At 47.8% G+C, this 18,400-nt stretch overlaps 1 protein-coding gene across 1 annotated transcript in view; it reads right to left on the bottom strand.

Annotated features, from left to right (window-relative positions):
- Window positions 1–360: 360 nt before the first annotated feature.
- The window catches only part of tanc1a (tetratricopeptide repeat, ankyrin repeat and coiled-coil containing 1a), a 71,544-nt gene continuing 53,504 nt past the window's right edge, over window positions 361–18,400 (bottom strand). Inside the window, exons 25-27 of the mRNA XM_077016053.1 lie at window positions 1,828–1,929; window positions 731–822; window positions 361–663 (exon numbers count right to left, since the gene is read on the bottom strand). Of these exons, the coding sequence (XP_076872168.1) occupies window positions 361–663; window positions 731–822; window positions 1,828–1,929 (497 nt within the window). The remainder of the gene's footprint in view (window positions 664–730; window positions 823–1,827; window positions 1,930–18,400) is intronic.

Genomic DNA, 18,400 nt, shown 5'->3' with positions numbered 1-18,400 from the left:
CACCCCCCCCCCAAAATTAATAATAATAAATAATAAACCTGATTATATGTAAATATTATCAGCTGATCCATCCCATTGTTAAGTTTGCCTTCAAAGACCAATAATCCAATAAAACGAAACTTACAGAACCATCATCTTCTCTGGCGTAGTCACTGGGCGACTGTGGGGCCTTCCAGTATTTGTTGGGGTCTTTAAATAAAGCTTACATGTTATGTGAATGCTACACAGGTACTTGTAATATGAATGCCTAACATAACTGTTTGCGTAGCGTGCATTTTTGGTAGCAGAATGTGATCCACACTAGTAAAAACCAAGCAAGCTGTAAACTCCTGTGTTCGTAAGACGGCACGTCTCGGCGGGTCACGCCGTCTCAGGTGTTTTGAGGAACATTGTACAGGATCGTTTCTTTCCTTTGGTTCTGGTGATGGGGGGAGAGGAGGGATCAGGGCCGAAGGGAGCAGCGTCAGACACGACAGCAGGAATGTCTGGCCTGCTTTTCCACACATGTGTAATCACAGAGGAATGCCTGGAGCCCACTCCACTTTTCCAGCGCCGCACACACTCGGCCGAGCGCCCCCACGCCTTCCCCCGGGTCTCCGGATTCACCAGCTCCTCCGTAAGCTCTGGCTCGGCCGACAGCAGCACCACGGTCCGGGTGCCTTGCTGGTACCCACTCCGAAATAGAACCCGGAGCGAGCACGAATTCTCCCAACACACGTCACGTGATTACTGCCGCCAGCTCGTAAAGTCGAAGAGCGAGCAGAGACAGTCGGAGAAGGAGCATCTGTTTGTTGAACTTTGCACCTGGAATCCGGTTGGCACCTTTACACCAGTTTCAACAAATACATGCACACTGTGCATTTGATCTTTCATGACAATCCTTGGGGAATGAAACATTTAAATTGCATTCCAGACCGGTAAAATATATTTAAAATTGACCAAACCATATTTAGACACATATATTAATCCATAAATGAGGTTATGAGTTCACAAGACTGTCCTATATATATTATTTTCTGATGAATACATGATGATTCGTGAGCTCTTCCATGGAGAGCAGAACGTAGCAGGGATCTCGCAGGGATGCGAGTGAGACGCAGGTCTCCCGAATGCTGTTTAGGGTTATCCACGCTACCAGGTGTACAGCCACTACTGTGATTATGTGTGCTCCACCCAAAACCACCCTGTGTGGATGTGGATGGTTTGTCAGGGATGAGCACACACACACACACACACACTGGTTGTTGCTGGGGTGTTGAGACATGGCTACTCTCCACACACCACTGATGGCCTATTTTTGATCAGACAGCACGGAGGCTCCGGTGAATGTCTGGCCCTACGGCTGCACTGACCTGAAACTACTAATTAAAGCAGACAGCGTGGAGCGTGGAGAAGAGGGTTGATGCCCACTGACAGTTGGCGTGAACATTTGTGGTGCGAGAGACGAGTGAGGGAGCCACACGCCCGCGTGACACAGGAGCTCACGTTCAGATCCGTTTTAAACCGCATTTCTTCACACCGTATCTTATACCTTTTAGAAACCTTTTCTTCTCCCGAGCACTTATAACACTGGAGCTAAACACAGCGTGCAGACGAAACAAAGACCAGCAGGGCTGTTTCTGGTGGGGGGTTTTGTTTGTCATGTAAATGGCTGGCAGCACATGTTCCCCGTGGTCCAAGGCTCTGGTTTCCCGTCCTGACCGTCTGACTGCAAGCACAGCCTGACACCTACCGCACAATCCCAGCTATCTTTAGGCAGGGACAGAACTGGGCTACTTAGTTTAATGCTAAAGGGCTAAAGTGTCGGGACATTTCTAAGCGGGATACCGTCGCACGAGACCCTGTGCTGGCCGGCCGTCCTCTTCACGCCGTCGGCGCCCCGACTACGACTCTCACCACGATTCTCACCACGACTCTCACCACTGAGGCCTGAATGCGTGAAACAGCCGCTGTGAACACACGCGTCACTGCACAGTACTGCGGGCAGCGCGCTCAAGTAAAGAGTCGCGGTTAATAAATGAGATTATCTTTACGAATGGAGGCAGGCGGCAAAGTTGAGAGTTAATCTTCGGGAATCGATCTGCTTCACGTGCCCTGCTAAGGACTCTTTGCCAACGCGTTCTGCACGCAGGAGAAAGCGCTGTCTGTCTGCGCTGGGCACTACCATTAGCAAAGCTGCTTGATACAACCTTTTTTACTGATCTCACCAAGCATGCGATCTGTATTTCTGTGATTCACCCCCACCCAACACACACACACACCCCACATTGCCTTACCCCCCCCACACACACACGCCCTAATTTCACCCCCCCCCTCACATCCCTACCCCACACACCCCATTCTGATCGCTGAGCTCCCGTGCTGGTATAAGGGGTGTTCAGCCTGGACGAGGAGTCTGGGTGATCCGCTCTCTGGCACTGACGGAAAAATGTTTCCTCCACGTGCAAGTTTACGCTTGGCATGATTTTTAATGGTGACTAATGTTAACACACGGGGCAATGATCTGAGATGAAGAAGACAGTGTGTGAGGAGACAGAGTGTGTGAGGAGATAGAGTGTGTGAGGGGACAGAGTGTGTGAGGAGACAGAGTGTGTGAGGGGACAGAGTGTGAGGTGACAGAGTGTGAGGAGACAGAGTGTGTGAGGGGACAGAGTGTGAGGAGACAGAGTGTGTGAGGGGACAGAGTGTGTGAGGAGATAGAGTGTGTGAGGGGACAGAGTGTGAGGAGACAGAGTGTGTGAGGGGACAGAGTGTGTGAGGAGACAGAGTGTGTGAGGGGACAGAGTGTGTGAGGAGACAGAGTGTGAGGGGACAGAGTGTGTGAGGGGACAGAGTGTGTGTTCGTCTCTTTTCAGGTTTGTTTTGGCTTTGACTGATGGATGTTGCCAGTGATTCCCTGTGTTCTGTATAGATGGAGCCCTGACTAGATTCCTTATTTTCCTGGCACTAATGACTTCCTCTCCCCGAGAGAGAGAGAGAGAGAGAGAGAGAGAGAGAGAGAGAGAGAGAGTATGTGTGTGTGTGTGTGTGTGTGTGTGTGAGAGAGAGCGATAGAGTGAGTGACTAAGGGCTGATGTCAGTGCTCTGTCACACACACACACCCCCCCCCCCCCCCCCCCCACGTGACTAACCCCCAGTGCGGAACACACTATGACTCTATCACTCCTCGGATGTTTACTTCATCTCCACCATTTTGATCACAACCCATTGTTGCCTCTGCAGACAGCGTAATGGACGCCTCCTGCACCGCCAACGAGAGGCTGCTCCTGCTTCCAGACGCCTTGTGCACCAGAGGTCAAAGGTCAGCTTCCTTACGATAAACCCAAAAGGGGTGTGACTGATAGCACAGGCAGGAGGCCCAGCCCACATCCGATGGCTTCTCGTTGAAGAACTAATAAGACTAAAACAACTGAAACTGTTTGGCACTTTGCTCGGAGAGACACAAGCCTGCGTTTGTATAGGCGGAGACAGGCACTCCTAACAGTGATTACGATCTCCAGTCTGGAGTCAGTTACAAGATCAAACCCCCTCAAATCTGCCCAGCACGCGTGTGTGAGCGTGTATGTGTGTGAGTGTGTGAGCGTGTGTGTGCGTGTTTGAGCGAGTGTGTGTGAGTGTGTTTGAGTGAGTGTGTGTGAGAGTGTGTGTATGTGTGTGTGAGTGTGTGAGTGTGTGTGAGAGGCCTTCATGCCACACAGACTTCATGTCATTTCAGCTTTTATCCCTAATCAAGCAGCCTTGCTTTCTCATTCGCAGTCTGATATATTAAGAATTTATAGCCGTATAAATTATGTAAACATTTAAAGGTCATCTTTTATTTATAGATACAAATAGCAATGCAGACAGAGGAGCAAACAGTGTGAATACCTAACAGAAACACACATGCATGGCTCTAGTCAGCAGGCCTGTGTAATACCTCACGTTGTCTCATCGTGTCTGAGCTGGCTGCGTGTACACAAGGGCATCATTGTTGTGGATTCAGCGACGGGGAAGACGTCGCCTTTATCTGCCTTTAAACACAGATTAATAAGCCCAACCAAAGGAACTATTGTCTCTTTTTAAAATTATTAGCACTTAGCCATGTGATTTCACGGAGGGCCAAAGTGAGAGAACAGGAATTCAATTACACACACACACATACACACACACACACAAAAAAGACGCCCTAGCAAAACCTCAGGCCAGTAATTTGTGTAAAGACACCCCGTTTACGTCTCTTGGAGAGAAATTTGTGTCATTGAAAATTAAGTGCTTTTCTGGTGCTGGAAGGTTTGCGTTTTTAATAGAATTAGGGGACGTGGTAAACTAAGATGATTAAAATCCGTATTCCCTATGTGTTGTTCACAAATGGAGAGAGAGAATAAAGAGAGAGAGAGAGAGAGAGAGAGAGAGAGAGAGAGAGAGAGAGAGCGGGTGGGGGAAATCAATACCACATCCACAGCTCTCACACTAGATGGGCATCTCTTCTTTCTTTATGTGCACTAATAGAAAAATAATAATTAAATCCAAATCGCCACATTAATTTGTTTTCCATCAGTCTCGAGGGAGATCATCTTTACCAGTTGTCTTTTGGTAGCTCATTATACTTTCTAATCAGGCTTCTTTTTTTAAGTCTTAAAAGCTGCATGTCCTCTCTGCCCCCCCCCCCCCCCCCCCACTCCCCCATGGGCTTGCATTGCACTCATTGTATTTGCACTTATTATGTTACAACTGGCCGTGGTAGGCCTGACATTCTGGGTGCGTGTGGTGAGGCCTGACATTCTGGGTGCGTGTAGTAAGGCCTGGTCTCTGTTAATGACGCAGTGAGCAGTGATGAGTCTCCCTCCTTCACCCCCAACCCCCCCGATGCATGCACACACACACACACAGGCCCTAATGAGGAGCCACCAACACAATTACGATCCTCGGTGTCTCACTACTGTGGGGAACTGAGAGTGTATGCACACACACGCTCACCTCACAGGCAGAGTATCAACAAGGGCACGTACACACACACACACACACACACACACAAACATATCAAACTCACCCATATGTATTTAAAGTACATGCACGTGCATGCACATTTCAGAGGCACGGTGTAACTGGGTTTCAAAAGCACTAGCAGTTCCTCTAGCCTGTCTCATACCTGCGTCTCCTGTCTCATACCTGCATCTCAACAGGTGAAGGACAGGCCAGCAGTGATGATGAACAGACTGAAGCCATGAATCAACCATGGAGCACCAAACACACCAAACTGATCATCTGATGTCAAATGGCCTCGAACGATAAGCAACCAGTAAGTAACAGTTTTTTTTTTTTTACATGCATATTAGGCAAATTGAAGAAGTTATTAGTAGCATAATATGGAAAATTACACAGTGTTTTCAGAATGTTACCGAAATTATAGTCATTTAGGAATTTCATGTACCAATCATAATTTAGACAGAGTTATTACTCCTGTCAAACAGGAGTTTTGGCTAGGACTGGCAACCCTGGTGAGGCTGCGGTTGTCATATCCAGCGTGGCATAGTGCAGGCCTGCTCATTTGTCTCAGGGCAGGAGAAAATTCACCATGTGTGCGCCCCAGACCATGAATGGTGGTATCATCTGTGCCCTCCATGGGGGCGCAACTCTGAAGCGCTGCCCCCTCCTCTAACTCCTCCTCGCTCCTCTCTGTCTCTCTGCCGAGGAGTGGCACTGCTACCCCCCCCCCCCCCCAACACACACACACACACACACACACACACACACACCCCACCCCCGTTGTTGTTGTCTTGTTGAATGAAATAATCTGTCCTCTTGCCTCTTTGGCCTGAGCCCCGCCCCTCTGCCCGCCTCTCCCGCCCCCGGCCTAGTCTGGGTCCCAGAGCCCCCCCCCTGAGCCTGGTGCTGATTGTAAGTAGGGGTAGAGGGACAACGCAATCACGCACAGATGGCCGCCCCGGCCTCATGGTGCCCAGTTCGGCCGCCCCTGCAAAAAGGGCCGTGTCTCCCCTCCGCTGTGCTCATGGACTACCAGTGTAATCCGGAGGAGAGATCAATGAATGTCGTGCTGAATCTAACTGCTCCAATTGTTCCACCTTTAATTGGCTTTGGTGTAAACTGCAGGAGGTAGACAGACGTAAAAGTTTTCTGCCCTTGTGTTGGAATGACATCAGCCCTTATACGATGGCACTGCCGCTGGACAGATTGCGTATAATGTTGTCATTAGATTTGAGCATCATTGCCTCGATTGGCCTCTTATTAAATTTGAAGACAAAGAGGGTCAGATTAGCTATGCCAATCTGTAATCCCTGTTTTTTTTTGTAGAAAGCTATGACAAATACAATCAAATCTGCATCTCTGTGCATGAGTGTCTTAATATAATAGGCCAGGTATAAATGTTTAATTTGCTAAATGTTTAATCTGATCGTGCAAGTTTAACTTTTATATTCCAGTGATCCTTTTGTTTTAAAATGTTATTGTTGAAAAATGTTATTAAAATGTCATTACATGGATTCCTCTGATGTAATGGGATCCAATATTGTTTTATGTGCCACATACATAATAATGATGGTGACAGGATGCATAAATGTCATGTCAGTTAATCAGTGTTTCAAATAAATTATTAAAATAATTATTTGACAAGATATCTCAAGGAATCAGAACATCCATCACACAGCAACGTAATCAACAACAACAAAAACATCCATTAGGTCGTTTCAGAGGCCAGCTTGAACGTGGTTAAATAACAGAGACGATTATGAGATGTTATAGCCTGCAGTTCATTACGAATCAAACAACCGTGCGTCCTATTAGGAATGATCATTGACAGATGGATTGTAGATATTACATGGCTCTGGAAATTTAAAGTATGATTTCAAACACTTAGGCGGTCTAATGGTTTAATTTAGACTATCAAGTAAGAGTGAAAGTTTTATTACAAAAGGACTTTAAAGCTGACGTCACTTTGGCTGAAGCAGAATGAAGGTTGAGAGGAGAGAGTGTGTGTGTGTGTGTGCTTCAATCTGCCGCTCCTAACTAACACACACAAACACACACACAGTCACTCACAGCGAGACTCAATTACTGCCCAAATCGCTTCTTCATCATCTCTCCTGCCGCACCGGCCTCTTACAGCACCAAATCGTAAAAGGCAAAGAAAGAGCGAAGTATTACTCCGAAGGAAATCAAAGCGGGATTACAATAAGTGTCCAAACTAAGGGTAAGTTTCTATTTATTGCGAGGTGCTAAACGCGATCAGTTATTTCACTGGCGAGTCTGTTGTGGCTGGCTGGGTTTCTTTAGCGAGCAGCTAACTCCACAGTTTCTTTAGGTGGCTACGTGTGTCCCTCACGCGTTCGTGTTTGCTGATAATAATAAAAAACAAACTTGTCGAAACGATGAAATCCTTCGTCTGAGACACTGGTGGTGATAAACGTTGTTGTTGGACGATGTGAAGGAACTTTAAAAATAGGAAGAGTGTTGGTGTTGTGAGGCGATGTTGGAAGTGACTTGATAGTAGGACTCCTGCCTTTGTGCCCTCTCTCCTGCGCTTTAACTCCTCCGTTTTTAAATTAAAGCTGTTTGAACATTTCTTTCGGGATGTTTCTAAACATTTATGGGTACCGACAGTCGTCCCACGCTGTTATTATCGGTGTGAGGAGCTAAAGGAGTATATTTTTGGCCATGTTTAACGCCGTGATGCGGAGTGACTGGGAGACAGGACTGACGCTACCTTTGGTCTGTTTAACGTCCGTCTCTCAGATGATGGCAAAAGCGAACAGCGCTTCATTGAGAAAACAAGATAAAACCACTATTTGTACACTTTACGCTTCCTTTTGGAAGGAATTGTTACACTTTCGACGCTTTATTTCGATGAAAATCGCCTGGTTGCGAAGGCGCTTCGCGGGCGTGAGTCGTGGGTTTCTTTTCTCTTATCTTCGCTGCTTCCTTAAAGAGAAGCAGCTGGCCGAGTTGTTGAAATTTATCCCTTTGTGTATATTACAATATCCTCCATTTTTCTGCCCTCTAAACAACAAGGCTCTCGCCATCTTGGTTAATTTGAGCTGGCGGATCTGCTCGTCCACAGGACCGAACCAACACATGTACTTACAGCAGAAACTTTAGAAATGTCTTAAGCGCGGACGGTGACGTCATGTGAAGTTTAAAGTGAATTATAACGTAATTCACGCGCAGAGACACCGTGTTACTTCTGTCACCGTCCATCACCGTCCGGCTGTTCTTGTACTCGAATACACACAGTGGCAGATGCAAAGTTAACAATGTAACATCGAGGTTGCGTGAAATAGCTCAGAGTTATTTATCAGTGTTTACAGGTGGAACGGGTGACATCACGAATCTGTTTGATTTTAGGAGCATTTTGGCTGCCAGGATCGGCGATGATGTCATTTTGGGGCTTACATGTTTTTGGTTAGTTTTCGGATATAACGTTTTGGAGCTGTAATTACAGTTAAATGGCAATCATGTTTCATTACTTAAACAAACAAGGTGTTGTTTTTTTTAATAAGCTGTCTTAGAAGTTTATGCTAATCAGAGGATTATACAAAGTATTTTTAGAAAGATATTACATTCCCGAAGAAAGATATTTATAAATAAATGATTGCAAGCGGCCCCTGTTGCATTTTATATACAAGCTTTCATGGTTATTGCGTTTTGACTTAGTTTATATAATTGTTAACAGTTATAAACACAGAATTGATGTCTGTAGGATATCATATGTTCCAGACAATAGGAACTGAAATAGCTTTTCATTATTTAAAAATAATATACTTAAAGAGGCAATTGTAAGGTGTGTCTTTTGCTAAAATACATCAATCAAACGATTTTGAACACTGTAATCTAACAAGCATTTAGACGTTAATGTAAACATTTATGTATTGCAAGACACTGCAAAATGTCACAGGGAAATTAAGTGGATTAATGGTGATTGTAAGCTGTGGATAGCAAAATCGGTGGTTGCTCAGAGAATGTTAGAAGCAGGTCTTCGACCATTAAACCTTGAGATGGAGTAGTGTTCTTCACACTGGACTGGTTAAAGAGGCAGCGTTAGTGCTTCTGTTGGGCTCTTCTGGTAGGTGAGAGTCATTTGGGAGGTTCAGGTTTTATTGTTTTGGCTTTAGTAGATTTACACAGAACTTGACTAGCTCTCTAAAAAAGACAAAGAAAAACTATTTTGATTGATTTGAGTGAACAGACCGTGTGATGATGGGAATGATGGGAAAGTTTTCTCGTTTTCTTTGCGGAATGTTTTATCACGGTCACTCACTTGTCATAGTGCCCCCCCCCCACCATCTTTATGGAGCGCTGGGAGGTTCCTTCCAGGAGCCGGCAGCGAAACCTCCACCTCACCACACTCACAGTCCCAGACCGTCCACGCAGACCGTCCACGCAGACCTCCCACGCAGACCTTCCACGCAAGCCAGGCTGCAGTTTTAACGGCGCGTCTGCGTGAGATGGGGATGTGAGCGTTTCCACCTCCTGTCTTTGTGTGGCTGCGTGCTGCTGAGAAGAGCAGCGAAGGCAGGGGAGCAGATGTTGAGGCGAACGCCCTGACGTGATGCTCCTCTCTGGTGGGAACGCTGCTTCTTCCTCCTGCTCTCCTGATGCATCGACTTGACAGCTGCTTGATTTCATGGAACCGCTAAGAAGCCATTAGTGGTATCAGTGAATTGAAACGGAACAGTCTCACCCACTCTCCTCTTCCATTAGAAATGTGTCTATTGTTGGCTTTTTCTTTGTGTGTGTGTGTGTGTGTGTGTGTGTGTGTGTGTGTGTGTGTGTGTGCGTGCTGCAGCTGAGCACACAGAAGAAGACCTCTAATACACTTGTGCTGTTTCCCTTACTGCGAATTAGAGAGAGCAAATCTGTCAGGACCTGTTTGTGCTGTTGGGGTTTGAAGAGATCTCATACTGTGCTCTCTGAAGCACACCCAAACCCATGAATGTCTCTAGCTGTGGGCAGAAAGGAAGAAAGGGGTGGGAAAAGTAAAAAGGAAAAAAAAGAAACTTCTCAACAGTCTCAGCTAAGAGTTGGATTGCCTTCAGCACAGGATGTTGCTGTCGTGTACGGATGTTCATGGTTTCGGCCTCTACCCAAACGAGCCTGTCCAGCCGAGTAGCTGCGTGTTAGCGAGGATCTCTCAGACAGATGTGCCACCGTGGAGCTGGTGCAGCTAGCCCGAGTTGCCACAGACGAGTCCTGGTTAGTAAGCTGGAGAGAGGGTCTCGTACGAACCCTGGGTGCCTCAGGCACAGACAATCGCAAGCGGCCTTGTGGATCTAACCCGGCGACGTTTTGAACATGGGCTGTGATAAGAGGAGTCTGTTAAAAAGTGATCTGACCCTGCTTGGCTTTTCTCTAATGCTGATACATTAAGAATAACTGGGGAGCCGTTAAACTGCCTGGCCCTGCCAGTGTTTGATAGGCTGAATGAATGAATGGCTCTGTGTGGATTCACTGTAGGCTGCACCTTAGTGGATTAAACCATATTATATCGTCAGCTAAAGACTATAGTGTTGTGACTGCCATTTTAAGAGTGTAGTTTACATCACTAAGTAGATTAATATTACTTGTAGGCTTTTGTTTGAGAACAGAATTGTGTTTTACTGTGAACAACTCATCGTTATCTCCCCCTCCCCAAACAAACAAACACAAGTAGCCTACATCGATAGTGGACAGTAATTTATCACTTCAAAACATGGTCTGTGAACCTAAGCAGTGAGACCCCATTTTTGCCATGTGGTCAGCTTTCCGTGAAGCAAAACACCTTGGCACAATGAAGTAGCAACAGATTTCATCCAAGCAAACCAAAAATTAGGCCAAGCGGAAGTGTGCATGAGAGGGCAAGAATAATAATAAATCGAAGAAGACCAGCCACAGATTGGCCCCGCCCCTTAGCACTGGCCCCGCCTCTTCCCTTAATGCTGGCCTATCTCAGCTTGTGTGTAAGCGCTTCTGCTGAAATCGGAGCTCTTTGCTTTGGTCGGTTTCTCATTGATTTCGGTGCTCGGACATTGATTGATCGCACAGCATAAACAGCTGAACTGATGTTAATGAAGACCGGGGCTTGGCCTACGTGAAAGCAATGTGCTGTGTGATGGGGAGTGGGCTTCAGGAGTCTGGGGCTGTAGGAAATGTCCAGGAGTCAAACACCTGTCATCTCTAAAAGTCTAAGTCGCACCAGAGATGTGTGATTATACAAGCTGCCACATAAGCCTCCGGTAACTGATCAACGAACCGGCCGCAACGCCGGTAGGTCAGTGTTGGCCTCCACAGTAAGAAGCTCTCCTCGCCGCAGAACACTTCTCCTAATACCCCAACAAAGATGCCCCGTCCGCCTGAACAACAGATCCTCTCTGACTTCATTGCCAATCACTTGACTATTAACTCATGTTGGCAGACTTTGCGGGGCTTGTTTTCGTTCTAAAACCACGATTCCTCTTCACAGTTTGTTTACAAGACTGCAGGTCACGAGGGTTAGTGCTTTTTTTTAGCACGTGCACATTATCGCAACTGTCGTCGGCTGGTCGTGGTGGTAGTTCGGCAGGTCGTGGCGGGAGTTCGGCGGGTCGTGTCGGTAGTTCGGCGGGTCATGGCGAGTTCGATCATTGCGGCGTGATCCTGACGTTCGTTACCTTCGGCCTGCGGTAACGAGGTTTTAGGAGGACGGTGCTCGTGTTCCTAAATACGGACTCTTCCTTTGGCCGAGGAGCCTCCCGTTTTCCCACAAACACGAGTGAGGCCGACTTTCAGTTCCAGGCAATTAGCCGCTTTCTCGCCCCGTGTCCCCTGGGCTTCTATTTATCATTCGATGTGAGAATCTCCCTGACGAAACCCAAGGTTATTTTTGCGTAGGCTGTCTGGGTTCTTGTTTTTCACGGGCAAGGTGAAGAGGTTGATTTTTCCCTGAAGGAAATGGGAGGACACGTAAACACCGCGTGTGCGCGCCGCAGCGTTTCTGAGGCGTTACGCGCGCTTTGCTCACACCACGTTTGCTCTCGTGCTCTGCCTGGTTTCCTACCTTCGTGTGCAGGTTCTCACGGCTTTGCATTCTTTTGTTCTTCATCCTGTTAATGAGTGACACTGATCTCATGCTTGGGAGAATGTGAAGTTTGGACTAGACGCAGACGCAAAAAGCAGCTATTCTACTTTATGTATTTTAAAGCGTTTGTTCTTTCTCTTTAACCCGTCCCTCGGCCTTTCCCTGAACGGGAGATGGAGGAGTGCTCGGGTGGCTCTCGGGGCCGTTCTGGAGCGGAGAGGGCTGCTGGTTTACTGTGCCAGGGCTCTTTGGCGTTGTTTGCCCCACAGGAGCCCATCCTGTTAGACATGTGTGGGACAGGCCGCTCACAGAGACCCCTGCTGAGATAATGGAGCCCGGGCTGGAAATGCCAGTAGTGTGGCCTATTTGTTCGGCTGCTTATCGGTGTATTTGCATCCTGAGCAGAAATAGCAGAGATCGCAGGAACGGGGCTCCCGTGTTGTAGAGGCCAGTGAGAGAAAGAGGAGAGAGAGAGGGAATATAGAGGGAGAGAGAGAGAGAGAGACAGATAGAAGAGAGAGTGAGAGATAGAAAGAAGGAGAGACAAGTATAGAGGGGGAAGGGAAGATGGGGTGAGATTGAAAGGGAGAGAGATGTTGAGAGAGGGAGAGGTGAACTGGGTTTTTGCTAAGGCCTTTGGATTGGGAGAATTTACTGCACTGAGACAGCTGTCTGCAGGACACGCAGTATTTGACCCCCCACCCCCACGGCCGTGCACACACACACACACACACACACACACACACACACACACACACTGGGATGCTCAAAGACACTTGGAGCTTGTGCTGCCCTCTCTTATTTATTGATCCAGCTGCATTTAAAATCTGGTCACTGCTACCACAAAGGCTTTTCATTTTAGCTGCGCTGGCAAAGCAAGTGGCTAGAGGCTCCGCATTTTTAACTTAAACGCAATGGCCCTGCACCGTGTCACAGAGGAGAGAGAGACAGGCTGAGAGAGAGAGACAACCTGGGAGAGAGAGAGAGAGAGAGACAGAAACAACACCAGAACACGATGAGCAGAATCTTTTAAGCCTCCACCATATAGAAAGAAGGCTTTGTGTTTTGGTGCGCACAACGCCCCCGTTGACACACAGATGGTGTGTCGTACCAGCGTGCTTTGATGATCACACTCGGTATCTGTTTCTCATGACACAGCATACTCAACACAGTGACTAATATGAGTCAGAAATTCTGGTGTTTACTGGAGCAAATGTGGAATTACGGTAGAATTACGGCAGACAGACCTACTGGGTGACACGCTTGGTCTAAGCTCTGGGAGGAGAACGGAAGAGGGTACTTTTAGGGGAGGGGAGATTAAAGCTAGCCAGCTTGAACCAGAGTAAACAAAGCTCTATTGGATTAGCAGATGCCTGAGTGAGCCCCTTTTAGCACTGTGCTTTAAAAAAAAAAAAGATTTGCCAGATTGAGAGGGCTGGATTAAGGTCTGTAATCCAGGCCTTGGATGAAGGTACAGTTCAGGCCTGTTCTTACAGCCTGCCATTGTTGGATTAGGTGGTCCACCTAAGACTCATGTGAGCAGATGTTCGACGACACACACCAAATGTGCACATTTGTGTGTGTCTGAGTTTGAGTGTGTCATTACAGAATAATTAACCACAGACAAATAGCTGCCCATGTAGTGTTGTGTGATGTCTGAGCCACAGAATTATTCAGTAGTGTGGTTAGAGGAACTGAAATAAGCAGATTGGAGCATGTACATGTGAGTGCGCTGACGTCTGTTCGTGTGTTTGTGTGTTCGTGTGTGTGTGTGTGTGGGTGGAGATGGTCCTGTGTGTATGTTTATATGTGTGTGGTTATATGTGTCTCCAGCCTGTGAATGCAGTAGTTGCACGGTTAAGTCTCGGGTCGGAAAAGGCTGTGGTGTTGCTAGTAGCTGTTTCACAAGACTCTTGAAAACACAGGAGCAGATGCTCTCAGCACACACACCATAGCTGTGAATCTTGACTGTAATATGAGACCTGGCGAAGTTTCGCCATGTTACAGGGAGAGTGTATCTGTTCTATCTATCTATCTATCTATCTATCTATCTATCTATCTATCTATCTATCTATCTATCTATCTATCTATCTATCTATCTATCTATCTATCTATCTATCTATCTATCTATCTATCTATCTATCTATAATAAACTGTGTGTGTTATATATATTTATATAATAAACCATGTGTGAGTGTGTGAGCATGCACCCAGGCTCAGACAGCAGAAGTAGAGTAGAGTGCAGGAGTCAGGAGTATCTGATCTCATGTGGGTGGATACCTTCATCCTCTCAGGTTTTTAGCTGAGTCTTGTGCGTGTTTGTCGCTGCTTACATGTGCGTGTGCACTAGGATGGAAATATCCCATGTGTCTGTGGGCCAGCGTAAATCCTGGGGGTGTGCGCGCTCCCCAACACACGCCACACACCGCCGGCTAATTTCAGCGTGTGACGGCAGAGCAGGGGTGTCTTTCAGGAAGCAGCACCTTCTGCTGGGAGCTCATCTCCTCCGGCTCAGGGGAGGGGAAGCATCCATCCATCACTCCGTCTCTCCGCACGCATGTCACATCCTGCCAGCCCTCCGCCTGCACGCCGCTACCCCACAGCTACGCAACACCGCTCCTGCACTGCGACGTGCTAACACCGCCCTGCCTGCGCTGTACAGCAAAACTACAGCTCTGCAGTGCTGTACTACAGCAACACTACAGCTTTGGGGTGATGTACTACAGCTCTGTGGTGATGTACTACAGCAACACTACAGCTCTGTGTTCATGTACTACAGCAACACTACAGCTCTGTGGTGATGTACTACAGCTCTCTGGTGATGTACTACAGCAACACTACAGCTCTGGGGTGATGTACTACAGCTCTGTGGTGATGTACTACAGCAACACTACAGCTCTGTGTTAATGTACTACAGCAACACTACAGCTCTGTGGTGATGTACTACAGCTCTGTGGTGATGTACTACAGCAACACTACAGCTCTGGGGTGATGTACTACAGCTCTGTGGTGATGTACTACAGCAACACTACAGCTCTGTGTTAATGTACTACAGCAACACTACAACTCTGTGGTTATGTACTACAGCAACACTACAGCTCTGTGGTGCTGTACTACAGCAACACTACAGCTCTGTGGTGCTGTACTATATCAACACTACAGCTCTGTGGTGATGTACTACAACAACACTACAGCTCTGTGGTGATGTACTACAGCAACACTACAGCTCTGTGTTCATGTACTACAGCAACACTACAGCTCTGTGGTGCTGTACTACAGCTTTGTGGTGATGTACTACAGCAACACTACAGCTCTGTGTTCATGTACTACAGCAACACTACAGCTCTGTGTTCATGTACTACAGCAACACTACAGCTCTGTGGTGATGTACTACAGCAACACTACAGCTCTGTGGTGATGTACTACAGCTCTGTGGTGCTGTACTACAGCAACACTGCAGCTCTGTGTTCATGTACTACAGCAATACTACAGCTCTGTGGTGATGTACAACAGCAACACTACAGCTCTGTGGTGATGTACTACAGCAACACTACAGCTCTGTGGTGATGTACTACAGCAGTATTACAGCTCTGTGGTGCTGTACTAGAGCAACATTACAGCTCTGTGTTCATGTACTACAGCAACATTACAGCTCTGTGGTGATGTACAACAGCAACACTACAGCTCTGTGTTCATGTACTACAGCAACACTACAGCTCTGTAGTGCTGTACTATATCAACACTACAACTCTGTGGTGCTGGACTACAGCAACACTACAGCTCTGTGTTCATGTACTACAGCAACACTACAGCTCTGTGTTCATGTACTACAGCAACACTGCAGCTCTGTGGTGATGTACTACAGCTCTGTGGTGCTGTACTACAGCAACACTACAGCACTGTGGTGATGCACTACAGCTCTGTGGTGATGTACTACAGCAACACTACAGCTCTGTGGTGATATACTACAGCAACACTACAGCTCTGTGGTGATGTACTACAGCAACACTACAGCTCTGTGATGCTGTACTACAGCAACACTACAGCTCTGTGGTGATGTACTACAGCAACACTACAGCTATGTGGTGCTGTACTATCTCAACACTACAGCTCTGTGGTGTTGTACTACAGCAACACTACAGCTCTGCGTTCATGTACGACAGCAACACTACAGCTCTGTGTTCATGTACTACAGCAACACTGCAGCTCTGTGGTGATGTACTACAGCAACACTACAGCACTGTGGTGATGCACTACAGCTCTGTGGTGATGTACTACAGCAACACTACATCTCTGTGGTGATGTACTACAGCTCTGTGGTGATATACTACAGCAACACTACAGCTCTGTGGTGATGTACTACAGCAACACTACAGCTATGTGGTGATGTACTACAGCTCTGTGATGCTGTACTACAGCAACACTACAGCTCTGTGTTCATGTACTACAGCAACACTACAGCTATGTGGTGCTGTACTATCTCAACACTACAGCTCTGTGGTGCTGTACGACGGCATCAACACAACTGTGCAGTGTTGCGCTACATCAACACATCATGTGGCTGTGCTGATAACTGTTGGGTGAAACTCTCGCACTAATACATCACCACATCGCTCACCACAGTCCTGCTCAGCACCAGGTACCACAGTGCTGCACAATTCTGTATCGGTCCTGCACATTTCAGCCCCGACTGCGGCGCTTTCTTTCACTGTTGGCAAATCCAGCCTCGGTGTCGTTTGCACCCATGAAGGTCCCAGAGGTGCTCGGTTCCGTGGTGAACCTCAGGCCTGCTGACCTCCTCACCACCGTTCACCATTCTGCGGTGAGATCGACTTGACGCTGGCGTTCTGCAGACATGCTCCTCCCCACCCCTCCATGTTGAAATGCCACGTCGCAGCCCAGCGTTTTGGACCCGCCCCCATACGGTCACCTCACCATGCCGACGCCACGCCTAGCAACCACGTATCGACTGTTCATGCAGTTTTTCATTGGAACGGCCCAGTAGAGCCGTCCAGCTACCCACGTACTACGGCACGGTTGGAAAACCTACACGGATTTATCAGCGTGGGTCTTCGTGATGGGTCCCGCAGGTGCACTGCAGCCATGATGTTCCACGTTTGTTTGAGCCAGAGACTCGTTTTTAAAAAGGGTGGGGGGGGGGATTGTTCGCCATGGTAACTGGCTGGCTGCACGCTTGGGTGGACGGTGAGGTGATGGTGTGAGCGGTTGTGTAGGAGACGTAGAGGGCCACGATGACGGATGACCAACTCACTTGTGTGTGTGTGTGTGTGTGTGTGTGTGTGTGTGACAGCTGTGTAGGCAGCAGGGTTGACCTTCACGCAGTGAAACCTCAAGGCCTGTTTGATTACACGGACTTCCGCAGCTCGTCACTCTGCCTTGTGCGGCTCTGTGATCAACTACTCTGGCCTGTCACTGCCTCAAATCTGTGCTAGCAAAGTGGGAATGATCCCTTAGCAATAAAGTTACAACAATATAAGAGGACTTATTGGACAACTAGTCTGGTACTGCTAAGGCAGGGCTGTCTGTGCCCATGAGGGGCTTGTATAGCACCATGCCCAGAGCTGTGGCACAGAAACTGTGCTGGTTTGAATCAGGCTGCCCAGCTGGTTGGACACACTGTGTGGTTTTCGAGTAAGGGCACAGGAAGTAAACTGAGCGGGGGCCAATCAGGACTCCAGGGTAAGTCAGCCCCTCATGATCAGGACCTTCCATATAGCACAGCCTTGCTTCTGCTTTTAGAGGTCCCCAGACCTGCTCTTAAAGGTCTCCAGACCGGCCCTTAAGTGTCTCCAGACCTGCCTTTAAGTGTCTCCAGACCTGCCCTTAAGTGTCTCCAGACCTGCCCTTAAGTGTCTCCAGACCGGCCCTTAAGTGTCTCCAGACCTGCCTTTAAGTGTCTCCAGACCGGCCCTTAAGTGTCTCCAGACCTGCCTTTAAGTGTCTCCAGACCGGCCCTTAAGTGTCTCCAGACCTGCCTTTAAGTGTCTCCAGACCTGCCTTTAAGTGTCTCCAGACCTGCCTTTAAGTGTCTCCAGACCTGCTGTTAAGTGTCTCCAGACCTGCTCTTAAAGGTCTCCAGACCGGCCCTTAAGTGTCTCCAGACCTGTCCTTAAGTGTCTCCAGACCTGCCTTTAAGTGTCTCCAGACCTGCTGTTAAGTGTCTCCAGACCTGCTCTTAAAGGTCTCCAGACCTGCCCTTAAGTGTCTCCAGACCTGCTGTTAAGTGTCTCCAGACCTGCTCTTAAATTCTCCAGACCTGCTCTTAAAGGTCTCATGCAAACCCAAAGTCTGCTCATCCTCGTTCGTTTGATTTGCTCCCTGTGATTTCACTTCATGTGGGTCCCAGTGACCTGT

The sequence above is a fragment of the Brachyhypopomus gauderio genome, chromosome 8 (assembly GCF_052324685.1).
Source record: "Brachyhypopomus gauderio isolate BG-103 chromosome 8, BGAUD_0.2, whole genome shotgun sequence".
Lineage (NCBI taxonomy): Eukaryota > Metazoa > Chordata > Actinopteri > Gymnotiformes > Hypopomidae > Brachyhypopomus > Brachyhypopomus gauderio.
Note: the sequence above shows the minus strand (reverse complement) of the source record. Positions and strands in the feature narration are given on the sequence as shown.